The 15,023-nt window shown below is 41.6% G+C and overlaps 2 protein-coding genes across 2 annotated transcripts; one reads left to right on the top strand and one right to left on the bottom strand.

Moving 5' to 3' along the window:
• Positions 1-9: 9 nt before the first annotated feature.
• flot1b (flotillin 1b) lies at positions 10-6,369 on the bottom strand. The gene is made up of 13 exons (XM_054621645.1): positions 6,221-6,369; positions 5,433-5,483; positions 4,859-4,934; positions 4,498-4,588; positions 3,795-3,938; positions 3,536-3,655; positions 3,068-3,163; positions 2,810-2,962; positions 2,395-2,576; positions 2,197-2,242; positions 1,946-2,083; positions 1,548-1,712; positions 10-1,455 (listed from the first exon to the last, which is right to left on the bottom strand). Exons 2-13 carry the CDS (start codon positions 5,473-5,475, stop codon positions 1,426-1,428), a joined length of 1,284 nt encoding a protein of 427 aa, XP_054477620.1. The 5' UTR covers positions 5,476-5,483; positions 6,221-6,369; the 3' UTR covers positions 10-1,425.
• Positions 6,370-9,344: 2,975 nt separating this feature from the next.
• Positions 9,345-13,619, top strand: tubb5 (tubulin, beta 5). The gene is made up of 5 exons (XM_054621634.1): positions 9,345-9,453; positions 11,782-11,890; positions 12,088-12,198; positions 12,302-12,546; positions 12,671-13,619. Exons 1-5 carry the CDS (start codon positions 9,397-9,399, stop codon positions 13,481-13,483), a joined length of 1,335 nt encoding a protein of 444 aa, XP_054477609.1. The 5' UTR covers positions 9,345-9,396; the 3' UTR covers positions 13,484-13,619.
• Positions 13,620-15,023: the final 1,404 nt, after the last annotated feature.

The following is a 15,023-nucleotide window of genomic DNA, read 5'->3' on the forward strand; positions in this document are numbered from 1 at the left end:
ATCGACAGGTTTCAGTGATTTAACCATTATTTTATTGTTGGAACATTTCACTACAGATAAATCTTGTACTCGTCATCAAAGCTATGTCATTTTTTTCAACTTAAAATACAGACATGCAACAGCACATTTTAAGGATAGTAAAAGATTAGTCACAAGAAAAAACACAAGTATAGACTAATTTGGCTTTCAACTACGGCCGTCGCTAGAGACGTCCAATGGCTTAGGGTCAATTGGATATGAGGAAGAGTTCCCTGACAGAAAAGGTGTAATAGGCTTAAGTAAAGAAGTAAACTCCACTTGACAGTTGTGGTTTGACCAGGCACTTGGCGATTAAAAAAAATGCATATGGCTTCACAGCCGCAAAGCTTTTCTCGGTTAGTGTCTGGGAGAAAAATTGCTCCTGATCAGAGACGCTGAACTGTTGCTCAACAACTTCCAATAAGCTGAAGTCTTTTAAAATCTATAATACTCAATCACATTATCATGGAAAATCAGTACACTATATAAAACAAATAACAGAAACTCCCATATGTTAGTATAAATTCTAGACAGCAAGCACATAAAGCAGCAGGCGAGTAACTTGGTTAGTTCAGCATGGTCCTCCTTTACTCTTGTCATAAAAAAATCTAGGACTCCTAAAGATGCTGCAGTGAAGTCAAGAGACAATGTTTATTCCACCACAACAGACTTTCAATTCTTTCAACGAGAAACCCCTGTAACTCGTTCCCATCAACCACTTCCTTCCCCTTCATTCTGAAACACAAAGCAAATCTTTCCACTGATATGATTTTGGGCCCAGTAACTTAGTCAGAGACTTCCGAAGAGACACAGAGTTTAATATCAACACTCCAACTTTGTCTCTTTATATACAAAACTATGAGGGGATGCTGGGATAAAGAGCTCAGCACCATTTTCTGAATTTAAAGGCACAAAAAAAACTACAGCCAACATTTTCTACATTTAAGTAAAACAAATGAAAGACAGTTGGTTAATTAGGTTCCTAAGCAGAGAAAATGAGGCTGGTTGGTTTGGTAAAATAAAAAATAAAAACAATGCATACTTAAGGTCAAGTAGATATCAGCAAAGACAGGAAGTCCTACTTTGAGTTTGTTGTCTCATGGTAAAAACAAGTAGCGTAATTTATAATTATATCCCTTGCAACTACTGTTGCTGTCATCTACAGCAGAAAGCCCAACAGCTCAGAGCAGGGACATGAAAAGAAACCACATGACAGAGGACAGAATATTCTGTTTAGATGGAGGAGGAACCGGAAAGAGAGAGACACACACAACTGAAACATATGCATGCAGACGATCAGACAAGACTACAGTGCTGCAGTGGTTATAGGCACAAGGAGGAGACGTGAAGCTCCTAGTCTGAATATTGGTGACACCTCTCCTGATTACTTCTATACTTCCTCTCTTTTCAATGCACAAGGCCGGGTGCTGCTCCAACCTGCAGAGACAATGAGAGAAACACGAGACGATCACCACCTGCAGCAGTCATTTAGTGTCACAAAGGACTTTCACAGATGTACTGCAGCTTACCTGGGAGATGCGGACTCCGGTGAGTTTCTCCACAGCGGCAGGCAGCCTGGTCATGATATCCAGCACCTCTCCAGTGAGTTTGGCTGCTCCCACCTCTGCGCCACCGCTGGACACCATAGTTATCTTTTTAGCCTCCGACAGTGGCCTGCTGATCTCCTCTGCCATCTGCAGGACAAGAAACAACGGAGGGATTAAAGCAGGAAAGGAGGTCAAGACAGAGAAAATTTAGCAAGACAACATTTAAAGAAATTGGAATCAAACCAACATAATGGCAACTTTTGTTAAAGCAAAGCCGTACGAATGGACGTTCATGGTGAGCAGGGTTTCATGATTACACAAAGTCTTGTCACAGTTTATAATCTTCATCTATTCATTCATCCATAAGGGGTCAGACTGACCAGTGGCAGTTTCTCCAGCAGCATGTCCACCATGGCTCCATCTTTGTACTGCTTGAAGGCTTCTGCTTTCTTGGACATCTGTTCTGCCTCAGCGCGGCCCTTAGCCTCCACGGCAAAAGCCTGTGCATCGCCCCTCATCTGTACAGACACGCACATACATGTGAAGCTTTAACATTTCAATGGAAGTGTACAGGGCTACAGACAATGAGGGTAAAGAGGAAGAAAAATAAGAAACATGCGCCAGGACTCACTTTGATGCTCTCGGCCTCTGCCTCAGCCTCCATGATAAGCTGCAGGCTGCCAGGAGAGAGTAGAGGATAATTGTTTTTATTGTCTTAAGCGATTTCATATTGAATTTTGTCCTTCTTGATGCTGATCACATGTTGGATGTGTTTTATAGATCTCATCAGAACAACACAAGACAACAGTATCATGGCTCTAGGACTCACCGCGAGGCCTCGGCCAGCCTCTCCAGACGGTATTTCTCTGCTTCTGCCGGCTTCTTAACTTTGGCATCCAGCTCCTTCTCCTTACGGATGATCTCCTGCTCCTGCAGTGTGATCTGCTGTGTGCGCTCCACCACCTGAATCTGCATCGTCTCCTCCTCAATGCGCTGCTTGGTCTTGGCCACCTGACGAAGGAAGCAGAGGAAAAAGGAAAACTGAGCCTTCAATCGCTGAGAAGTAATCAGGTGTCCTCTACAATCTGGATTCGTCCTATTAGTACAAACTCAGCCAGCCAGCCAGCCCAACAGAATGTGTTGACGTGGTGTGCACAGGCTAAACAGACAAAATTTCACCAGCACAACAGAAACATATGAATCTTAAAGCAACTGCCCCTAGTGGATCAGATCATGAACTGTACCTGAAGCTGATAGGCCATTTCGGACTCAGCCTTCTTAGTGTTGACCTCAACATCATAAGCAGCCTTTTTCAGCTCGTAGTCTCGCTGGGCTTTTGCCATCTCAATCTCATTCTTGTACTGAGCTGAAACCTTCTCCTGCATCGCGTGGGCCTCCTGTATAGAGCACATAGCAGGACAGAAAATGATGAATTTTGGTATTCTTTTTGAACCAATGATTATTCTCATTTTCAGATTGTCCATATGAGCATCTGATTTTACCCTCATGACGGAATCACGTTTGTACTGAGCCTCTCCAATCCTGGCATCCTTCTGCACCTGGGCTGTTCTGGCTTTACCCAGAGAGTGAAGGTAGTCCTGTAGAGAGAGAGAGACAGAGAGACGGTGCCAGTCAATTATGAGACCTCACATCTCGAGCAGCAGAAAGGATGGTAGTGCATTAAGCAAACAAAAACCAGAGATGCTGTGGTTACCACTGTAGACCTAATTCATCACTAATGTAAAGAGCAGACGGGGGTCTCAGAGACAGTGAGTCATTATCATCACTTAAGTCCATTACAGTAACAGAGGAAATCATGTGACACTAAAAGCTTTCATCTAAAAAACGTTCAGGCTCACAGCGACAGTTCGGATTCCAGCTGTTCCAGTTATTAATGTGCAGTGGTTTGATTAGATGACATTTTCGCCATTATCACTGGCAGAAAATGAAGCCAAACAGACAAGATGTACCTGATCGTCATGAACATCTTTCAGCGTGTAGCTGACGACACCAATTCCCATGTTGACCAGGTCAGAGGAGGCCACTTTGAAGACCTGCTCAGAGAACTTCTTGCGGTCCTGATAGATCTCCTGTACACAAGTAGAGATATATTCATAGTTGTAGACGGGCATTCACTAAGTGCATAAGTAAGCGATGAGTCGTAAACAAAACAATCTTTTGTGGATGGAAATGTCAAGCAGATCCATTTGACAAGATCATTACACCAACCTCCACAGTCAAATGGGCAATGATGGCTCTCTGGTGTCCCTCCAGTGTTTCTAGTGCAATAGTGGAAATCTCAGCCTCAGACTTGCCCATAAACATTTGGCAGGCAGTGGCCAACATCTCTTTGTTCTGGCCCTGGATCTTCACCTGGATAAGGACAGGAAATTAAATTTGAAAAGGTAAGTAGCAGGTCAGACATGCAATAAAAATCTGGCATTATCTACATTTAAATTTTCAATTTATTTCACAAAAATGTGAAGATGCTACAGTCAAATTCCTATAAAAATAGCCAAGGGCTCATTGACCCTCTACATCCAGCAAATAGTCATCTTCCTTTACCTTGTTAACAGTAAATAACCTTCAAACTAAACTGAATATGCATGTTGTGTGTTAATATAATGAACTGATAAGTCTTATTCTCTGGCAAAAATATTTGTACAAATTAAATTTGCTTTTGGGTCAGTATTTTTTTTTTTTATGTAATCACACATTAGTTACTTGTTCCTGTCCACTCCGACTGTAAATTAATCAGTTATACAGAGAGCAGCAGACCTCTGTACACAAGAGACTTTTCTGTAGACAGGTGTTGCTATTAAATAGCAGCTGATCTGTTTATAATACATATTTAAAAAATTGTGGATACATACACATAGTTTTGAGTCAATTTAATAAAAGCTGTATGGTATTTTTCATTTTCAAAGCATACCTGTGCAATGCCAGTGACAGAGATAGGGACCCCATGGCGGGTGTAGACTTTGTCACTCTTCACATTGAGAGTCAGGGTGTTGAGCGCAATTCTGAGGCATAAAATAGAAGAAAGAGTGGAATGGGTGAGATATAATAACAAAGAGCAAGAATGAAAAGGCACAGTAAAAGAGAGACAGAGGAAACAAAGTCACTTATTAGCCTAAAAGAAAACATGGCCGCCCGGTAATGGATACAGCGGTCAGAAAAGATATCGGCATATTCATCTCTCCTGTCAACGTTAATTTCCCGTGTTAGCTGAACAATAAAACCAAGCATAAAAGCAAGCAGCTATGAGAAAAAGAGACTGAAAAAAGAATCACCTCTGGATCTTCTGAATACATGGGAGGACAAACACTCTTCCTCCAGCAATCATTAGAGGAGGAGAACGGCCAAAGCCTGGAGAGAAAGAAGGGAGGGGAGAAAGAAGGGAGGGGAGAAACCATGACATAAACAGTCCACTGCCATTCAGTAACATACAGCTAGTTACTCATAGAGTAACTGGATCTTGGACATAGTTCAACTTGCAACCCAGTAGTGCAACTATATGAATATAATGCTATTTATTAACGACAGCTTGAGCGTAGCCTTTACAGCAAGCTGGAAAATTACTACCTAGATTACTCTTAACTGACTTAAGAGTGTTGCTCAATATCATCTTATCACAAGACATGTGACGATTAAAATCACATGACACAAGTTTCCTGGTCTACTGTCAATAAAACTCATTTCATCAAAGGATTGTTACGACACATCACATAGTACAGTGGCCTTCTGAGAGTTTGTAACAATATTACATCATTCAATATTTCATTACTCAACGTTTCTCACCATCCTGTGTTATTGAGATAATTAATATTTGAGATGTAGGCCAAAGATATCGAGAAAACATCTTACCAGACACCACCATGGCTTCATTGGGTCCACATGTGTAAAACATCTTGATTTCTAATTTGAAAAAAAAAAATAAAAGTCAAATCATGGACATAGAATTAGCTAAAAAAACACAGCAACATGTTTACTTGGATGTCACTAGGGTGCATACAGGTTGAAAAGCAATACATTGGATATATGAAACTAGAAAGATTTTTTTTTTTTATTTCTGCATTATAAAGAACATGCACCACTGTTCAATGGTCATAAACAACATGATGGTTTTATGACAGGATCAGACACTATTTTCTGTGTTTATCACCACTGCACAATATTGATATATTAGCATTATTACAATTGTTAATATCTTAGTATTGTAATCTCAAAGAGTTTGTATTTGGATGATGGATTGTTTGGCAGCAACACACACATGTCCATGCCAATCAGTCAAGCCAAACCCTCAATTAAGCCCCCCCCCCTCCTCCTCCTCCTCCCTCCTCCTCCCCCAGACAACGCAGACAGGTCTGGTTGTCTGTAATCTGCTCCCTTTAACCATCAACGTGTTGTCTTTCCCTGAAACACCTCTCTGCTCGATAAAACACAATGTTGCACATGTATTATGACGAATGCGGAACCGAATAACGGTCTGCAGATGAGGCTAGCTCGCTATGCTAACGTGAGCTAGCCGACAGAGAGGAGTCGGGTCTGCGTCGATGACGTCACCAGCCTGTGGAAAAACAGTCCAGCGTTCATCCGTCCCACCTCTATTAACGACAGATAAACGATGCAGCAAATAGAGCTGTTTGACTTACCGATGGCAGGTCAATACCCCCCCTCCAGAAAAAGAAGCAGTCCTTCCTGTTTTTAAAGAATAAATCGAGGTCGGTGTGATGTTGCCACGGTAGATCACTGAGTCGTTTCCCGTCAACAGGAATGGTAAAAATGTCTGTTTGTAGAGAGAGAGGGGGAAGTGTGCAGTGACCACGCCCATACCCACGACGAAGAGGGAGTCTGTCGGCCGCCATCTAGTGGTTGATCATGATAACTGCACCCTGTCTGTCTGTCTGTCCATCTATCTGTCTATTTATCTATCTATGTGTCTATCTATCTATCTATCTATCTATCTATCTATCTATCTATCTATCTATCTATCTATCTATCTATCTATCTATTTTTCTGTCTGTCTGTCTGTATATCTATCTATCTATCTATCTATCTATCTATCTATCTATCTATCTATCTATCTATCTTTCTGTCTGTCTGTCTGTATATCTATCTATCTATCTATCTATCTATCTATCTATCTATCTATCTATCTATCTATTTATTTGTCTGTCTGTCTGTCTGTCTATCTATCTATCTATCTATCTATCTATCTATCTATCTATCTGTCTGTCTGTCTGTCTGTCTGTCTGTCTGTCTGTCTGTCTATCTATCTATCTATCTGTCTATCCATCTATCTACCTGTCTGTAATGCAACTGATCTGCCATAAAGTCTACTGATATGATGCCTAAATTGTTCAGTTTTTTTGCACTGTCATGACGTGTTAAATTAAATTAGAGATTTGTGCATTGATTTCCTAGTTAGGGATGGTTTTCCACTTCCTGCATATCCATGAGTGTTATCATATTCTGCCCCTCCTGTGTGTAAATGGAAAGGACGAACAATTCAGAAACACCTCTCAATATAATGTTGTTTCCTACCTTAAACTATGACCTACTATGAATTTTGAGATGGTTTGAAAATGTCGATTTTGTGGAGCTTCAGTTGCCAGCTGTCACAGTTAAGTTTGTACTGTTGCAAGAATCTAGATAATTATTTCTACTGCTTATTTGTGCATTGAAGGCCGATTTAAAACAGCAGATTTAGCAAACAGAAGAAACACCAAACAGAACACAGGATTACAAGTCTGAAAAGTCTGATTATTAGGTTTATGTTGTGAATTTGAAAGTAGTTGCCCATACATCAACTGTCTGAGAAGACATTTTAAACAGTCACCATTAATGTTCAACTAGAAAAACCCCAAATATGTTAATAGTCAACCCATCACCAATGTAGTTTAACACAAGTCCTCTGCATGATTGATGAATGTACTGGAATAATGTTTGAAATAGGTGCACACTAACATGTGTTTGATGTTCCATCTATTTAGATATCATAGTATTAATGTGCACAATTGCAATGTAGTCTTGCATTACAAATAGGACTATGGCCGCTTCTATTTGTAAAATATATTCAGAACCAGACTATTTCATACGAATAAAAATCATCCAGCAGCACAGATTAAATCATAACTCTCTAATCCACTAACTCTTATCTGATTATACCATAGACATGGAGGATTCTGGATTCGTTCCGGTCTTATGGGAGCTTGGAACAGAGCCCTGGCTCACACATCCTGTCCACTCTGACCAGACCTCAACAATCGAGCCCAGACTCTTTACCTTTATCTGTGTGAGGTTGCCTAGAGCAAAGATTTTTTACTCCTCCTATTTGTCCAGGTTGTTCAGCCAACACACCCAACAACCCCCCACACACACACACATATATATATATATGTGTGTGTGTGTGTGTGGGGGGGGGTTGTATATATATATATATATATATTCCCCCTATGACTGAATTCCCTATCGTGCAATGTCCATTATGCCATATTTTTTCACTCTTTTCTTACACTGCTAATAATACTTGTTTACACCTTGTGTGATGCTAGATTTTATGCTGCTATTGAGTATTTGAACACTGGATAGCACTTTGAATACTGTTCTTATTTTGAAATTTGTCTTTATCGTTTTTAATATCGGGGACAGCCATCGAAATTAAGCTGTATTGTTGTCTTGTGCTGCAGTATAATGACAATTAGGTCTCATTACCTTCTATTAACAATTTCAACATCACTTGTTGTAGGAATATCACAAAAAACAAGCAAGTCACAAAACCCCAAAATGGATACGAAACAGCTTGGACCTTGAGGTTAAATTGTTTTCTCAATTGCTTTTACCAAAGCTGGAAATTACCTTGAACTTTTAGGACAAAATGGATGAGAAAGCCTGCCCAGAGTGCCCAGAAAAAAAACTCTTATTTCCATGACAACTGGTAAAACTCCAACTGCAGATGAAGATTTGATTTGATTTCAAGAAATTGTTTTCTAAAATTTGTTCTGCATCACAAGGTGTACACCTACTCTCTTTCCCATAGCATAACACAGCTATTTATACAAACATACACGTCAGAAATGACGAATAAGCATCTGCAATGCAAACTGTTTCATGGTTTGCTTTCACATTCAGGGCTTAGACTACCTACATCTTAAAAGAAGAGATGCACAAGATATCAGTATAACGCTACTCCTGGCCTACTGAGACCTCAAACCGTGATTTGACAGACAAAAGCGTTCTTAACTTAATCAACAAGATATGTAATATGATAATAACAACAACAACAACAACAACAACAACAACAACAACAGTTACTTAATGGGCCTTGTGGGGAGACAAAGGACCCTGAGGAGGTGGGCTTGAGCTGTCTGACCCCATCTTTTCCCCTTTTTTGAAACTGAAATGTCTGCCATCTGTCTACTCTGCAGGGAGTGTTACAGAAAGAAGAGTGACTTAAAACTGCTGATTGGTTATTAAGCTTAGAAATCTGAAAAAAAAAACAAAAAAAAAACTGCAATTCATGTCAGTCACTGGCTGTTGCTGTACATCAGCTGGTAAAATGCTGTTTAATCTCTATATCTTATTTCCACACCCTGATCTGCAGCAGCGCCCCTCCTCCTCCCGGCTCCGGGTCAGCCTTTCAACCAATCCGCGTTCGCAGCAGCTGAGTCTGGGTCTAGCCACGCCCACTCCCCGGCCCCAGCCTCGCTCTGGAAGCGCTCCAACATTATAAATGCATTGTCCTGCACTTCTGAATTAGTCTTGGGTCGGCTCCTCGTCCCCACGAAGAGACTTGTCTGCTCGTCGTTGTAAATCTTTTGCATCCACTATGAGGGAGATCGTTCACATCCAGGCCGGCCAGTGCGGTAACCAGATTGGTGCCAAGGTAAGAAAATATCACTATTGATAATGTATTAATTCTTTTACAACATGATGTTTTTTTCTCACTGTTAAAAAAAAAAAAGAATAAATCCACCGGCTCATTATGCAAGACACACCCATTAAGCCCTTTAAACTCTTTATGTAGCTGATTGTTTGGCTGTGTGGGAATACAAATAACTCCTTTTGTCTCATTGTGCATGAATAAAAAAAGCATTCCTTTCATACATTTTAGATATTTTTGTATTCAAACACATCACAAATCATAAAACATCACTCATACATGTTGATTCTTTTTAAATCTATTTTCTGTCTGAGTTTAGCACTGCGGTAACCGGTAGGTGGGAGTGGAGCGGAGGACTGTGCTTACTCACATTGAAATAACGGTAACGGGGCTCTTGTGTCTCGACTGGTTTTTGTTCACACAACACCAGGCGTGTCTGCTTCTCAACAGTTGAGAGTTCAGCTGGACCCTCAATATATTGTCTGGGGCCAAGAAAGAAAGTAAATGAGTCTATTCTTCACTGCTTTCTTTGTCTGCCACACACAGATATGTCTGGTATTCTCAGACAGTGAGTGGGAGTTGGGAGAGCAGCCCTGGTTAGTTTTTTCCCCCCCAAAATGACTAATGGATCAATAGCCCATATTGGGGCTATTGATCTATGTGTATTCATGTGGGTTGTAGTTGCAGACTGCTGCTTCAGCTGGTGAGAAAGAAGGAGGGCTGTGGGAAGGGTGTGGCATGGATAATTAGTGAAGAGAGAATTGTTCTTATAAAAAGACTAATAAAGTTCATTTTCTGAGAGACACCATCAGTGCTTTAGCAATGAAATACTCTCATATACTTGCTTTTGTCCATTTTGTATTCAATTTGAATGCATTTGACACTATAGTCTACTTACTGATGGCCCTGCAGTCTGCCTCACACCACCCACTCATCTTACAGTAACAATAGCAGTCTGCTACAGTGCATGTCTGTATGGCCCATTATTATCTCTGTCTTATTACCTCCTTTTGTTTTACAACTCATCATTTGTTACAGAGAGCTTGTGTTTAAATGGGACCTCTCAAACACACACACACACACACAAGATGCTTGACCTATTCAAATAGAGTTTCGAGAACACACTAACAATGGGCCGTGTATTACAGGATACATCATTATCGTAGCGCTGCTCTGCTGACAGAGATTTTAATGTCCAGTAAAGCAGGGCCCGTCTTTGTAATCAGTTTCTTTCCTCTCTTAACCATATTAGGGATGGGGTGGGGGAGGAATGGAGGAAACAGCTGATGCACAGTGGGTGAAGTCATTGGGTTCACAATTGATATTAGATTGCTGGCAATGCCTTGGAAGGATGGCTACCAGAAATGAACACAGCATATAACCATTATTTATACTTTTATTTAATTTGTATAGCAGTTGCACCACAGAACATAAACTGCGGTAAATAGTGTATAGGCCTATGCAATTGGAGTTATTGCAGTAAATGTATATCCATCTCCCTTTCTAAAGCATGGAGCATCAATAGTGTCTTTGTATTGTCCACTGTGGTGTTTAAACTAACCACTGGCAGTGAGGCTTCAGACTTCCAGTCCCTCAGGACTCACTGACTCAGATGTCCAGTGGATATGACTGACAGATTTGCTGAAGAGCTGCATTGTGGTGAATTAGGTCAGGGTGTGGCTTTGCTTTCCTGCTTATTGTCCCCATTCTTTCACTATGAATATTTCCAGTCTTTACTGATAGCCATCTCCTGTGTCAACTGTCAACTATCTGACAGCTTTTCAGTCTTTGGGTCGTTCTTTTTTCAACTCTTTGTTCTCTTTATCCGGCTGTGATCTCCCTCATATTAAGGTCACTTGGTCATTTTTTGTTTTACAGGGTCTGATTTAAATGCCATGATACTCAGACTACAGCTGACTCCCAATCTCTTAAGTACTGAGCAGCAATACAGCCCGCTTATCCAGATTACTCTAAATCCTCATATTGCTGCTGTTAGCAGAAAATGATGGAAAAAGCCTTAGTCGGAAGATATCACAAAAAATATGTGCAAGCCTGTGTATGCAGCAGTCACGCCTACTTAGGGGATTTAAAGCATAGTCATCACTTGATAACTTAGCAGAAAAAGCTGGAAATATGAACAGCTGCATTGTATTAAATGGGTTAATATATGGCTTGGTGAAGAGTCATTTTCATCCGAATCCCAAAAATGCAAACCCTCTGCTGTTTTTCTCATTTAAAGTCCCTGGGCCCATAAACTGCATTTCTAATGGATAAATGTGTACTTTCTTTGGAAGCAACTGTCAAGTAATACCTTCCATTTTGTGTCCGCAGTTCTGGGAAGTCATCAGCGACGAGCATGGCATCGATCCCACTGGGACTTACCACGGAGACAGTGACCTGCAGCTGGATAGGATCAGTGTTTACTACAATGAGGCCACTGGTAAGTTAATATCTATGGAGTGTATTATGTGAACACATGCTCAGCTTTTCAGTTATAACTTAAGACATGTTGTTACGTACTCACATCTGCTGTCATGCATTAAAATATCCTGTGTAACATCTAAAAACGTGGTTTACTCCATTATTGAATTGGTGTGTTTTCTCTCTCTCTCCCTGCCTTTTCTCTTTCTCGCGAAGGAGGCAAATATGTGCCCCGAGCCATTCTGGTGGACTTGGAGCCTGGCACCATGGACTCCGTAAGGTCTGGACCCTTTGGGCAGATCTTCAGACCTGACAATTTTGTGTTTGGTGGGTGGAATAACGCCATTTTGTCATGATACTGAATGACTAAAGCCTTTTTATAAGCAGGGGGGAAGGATGGCTCACCTGTATGTCACTCCTTCACCTCCAGGTCAGAGCGGTGCAGGAAACAACTGGGCCAAAGGTCACTACACAGAGGGAGCTGAGTTGGTGGACTCAGTCCTAGATGTGGTCCGCAAAGAGTCAGAGAGCTGTGACTGCCTGCAGGGCTTCCAGCTCACCCATTCCCTTGGTGGTGGAACTGGGTCCGGTATGGGAACCCTGCTCATCAGCAAGATCCGCGAGGAGTACCCCGACCGTATCATGAACACCTTCAGTGTGGTGCCCTCCCCCAAGGTAACCTCCTCTTGTGATACAGCATAAGAACTTAGTTTTTTGGAGGTTTTAAGTTAAGATTATCTTGCCTTAGGTTTTCTTCTCTAAGATCAGGAGACTACAGAAGTCTGTTTTCTGTCCTCAGGTGTCGGACACAGTGGTTGAACCTTACAATGCCACCCTCTCAGTGCACCAGCTTGTAGAGAACACAGATGAAACCTACTGTATTGACAATGAGGCCTTGTATGACATCTGCTTCCGCACTCTGAAACTGACCACACCCACCTACGGAGACCTTAACCACCTGGTGTCCGCCACCATGAGCGGGGTCACCACCTGCCTGCGTTTCCCCGGCCAGCTCAATGCCGATCTCCGCAAACTGGCTGTCAACATGGTGCCTTTCCCCCGTCTGCACTTCTTCATGCCTGGCTTCGCCCCCCTGACCAGCCGAGGCAGCCAGCAGTACAGGGCTCTCACAGTTCCCGAGCTCACCCAGCAGGTGTTCGATGCCAAAAACATGATGGCTGCATGCGACCCACGTCACGGCCGCTACCTGACCGTCGCCGCCGTGTTCCGTGGGCGCATGTCCATGAAGGAAGTGGACGAGCAGATGCTGAACGTCCAGAACAAGAACAGCAGTTACTTCGTCGAATGGATCCCCAACAATGTGAAGACCGCCGTGTGTGACATTCCACCCCGTGGCCTCAAGATGGCCGTCACCTTCATTGGCAACAGCACAGCCATCCAGGAGCTGTTCAAGCGTATCTCAGAGCAGTTCACTGCCATGTTCCGCCGTAAGGCCTTCTTGCATTGGTACACAGGTGAAGGTATGGATGAGATGGAGTTCACTGAAGCCGAGAGCAACATGAATGATCTGGTGTCTGAGTACCAGCAGTACCAGGAAGCCACTGCTGAGGAAGAGGGTGAATTTGATGAAGAGGCTGACGATGACGCTTGAAGATAAAAACGGGAAAGTCGACACATCAATGCCAAAATGAAAAAAATATTTTCAAAAACAACCACAAAGTAGACAAACATAGTGTCAGAGGCATTGCTAGAATTAAACTCTAGTATTCATTAGATATCCCTTGGGATTCACAGCAAATAAAGTTGTCAAATGAAAATGTGTTTGCCTTTCATTAATGCGTTACATAATTCTTATTTGTCTGATAAAACATTAACTACAACTCAGCCATCATATCTCATTCACATTTAAAAACAGGATAAATATTAAGGATTGAATATCGAGGCCAATTTCCATAGATGGATGAATGTTAAGTCTGTTGAGGTCAGCAGTTTCTGCAGTAGAGGATACTGATGTGCATTCATGTGCTCATTCAATTTTCTGTACCATTAGCATTAAGCTATGAAACAGTTAAATAAACAGGAATTATCAGTGTTGACATGCAGTAGGTCAAAAATGATAACCAGATATTATTGTCTATTGTATTGAGTATTTAATGAGGTATAACAGTCGAGTTTGCTACTCGAGACGCTGTGTGGCATGACCAGTTTGCAAGATGATAGTCAGACAAATGTTGTGCAGTTCCACATACGAAGACCAAGCAACAATGTTACATACATAATTTGGAATACTTCAATATTTTTACAATTCAACAAATAAAAGCAATTGTATGAGTTTATAGTCCACGAGATTGGGGTCTGAGATGCAGTTGCAATAAAAATACAGTTAGTACTAACTTTATTATTTCATATAAATATAAGACAGATTGCTGTTGCCGTAAGAATGCCTGGCTTAAACTGCAAAGGGGACCCAGGGCAAAAATTAGCTGCTGTGCTCTTATTCCTCCCACACTGGCCCGAAGGTAACTGTATGGTAATGCAGTTAATATAAGCACCAAATAGTAATGGTCTTTAACTACATTTGAAACAGGGACTCAAGGCAGGTCCTCAATGTTTCGGTAATAAAGCAGGACATACCTCAAGGCCCTTATTATTATTATTATTATTATATTCCTTTATTGATCCCCATGGGGGAAATTCGAGTGTTGCAGCAGCTCAACTACACAGACAATAAATACACATACTATACAACAAAATAAAGATAGAACAAAAATAAGAAATAAGAATAAAAATAAAAATGTACAGTATATCCACATGGGGGGCTGGTCAGCATGTTGGCAGACTGTGGTCTCCGCTGTTGTTGTACAGTCTGATGGCAGTGGGCACAGATGAGCGTCTGAAGCGCTCCGTCCTGCTCTTTGGTAGAATCAGCCGATGGCTGAAAGAGCTGCCCAGCTGCCACAGTTCCTCATGGAGAGGGTGAGAGGGATTGTCCAGGATGGCTCCGAGTTTGGCCTTCATCCTCCTCTCACCCACTGACTCCAGACTGTCCAGCTCCAGACCCACCACAGAGCTGGCTTTCCTCACCAGCTTATTAAGTTTGTTGGCATCTCCAGTCCTGATGAGGGTGTTGTGCTTTAGCACTGCATATATTTTTTAAAAATGGCATAAAAAGCAAAGTTATAGGAAACCAG

The sequence above is a fragment of the Anoplopoma fimbria genome, chromosome 20, assembly GCF_027596085.1.
Source record: "Anoplopoma fimbria isolate UVic2021 breed Golden Eagle Sablefish chromosome 20, Afim_UVic_2022, whole genome shotgun sequence".
NCBI lineage: Eukaryota > Metazoa > Chordata > Actinopteri > Perciformes > Anoplopomatidae > Anoplopoma > Anoplopoma fimbria.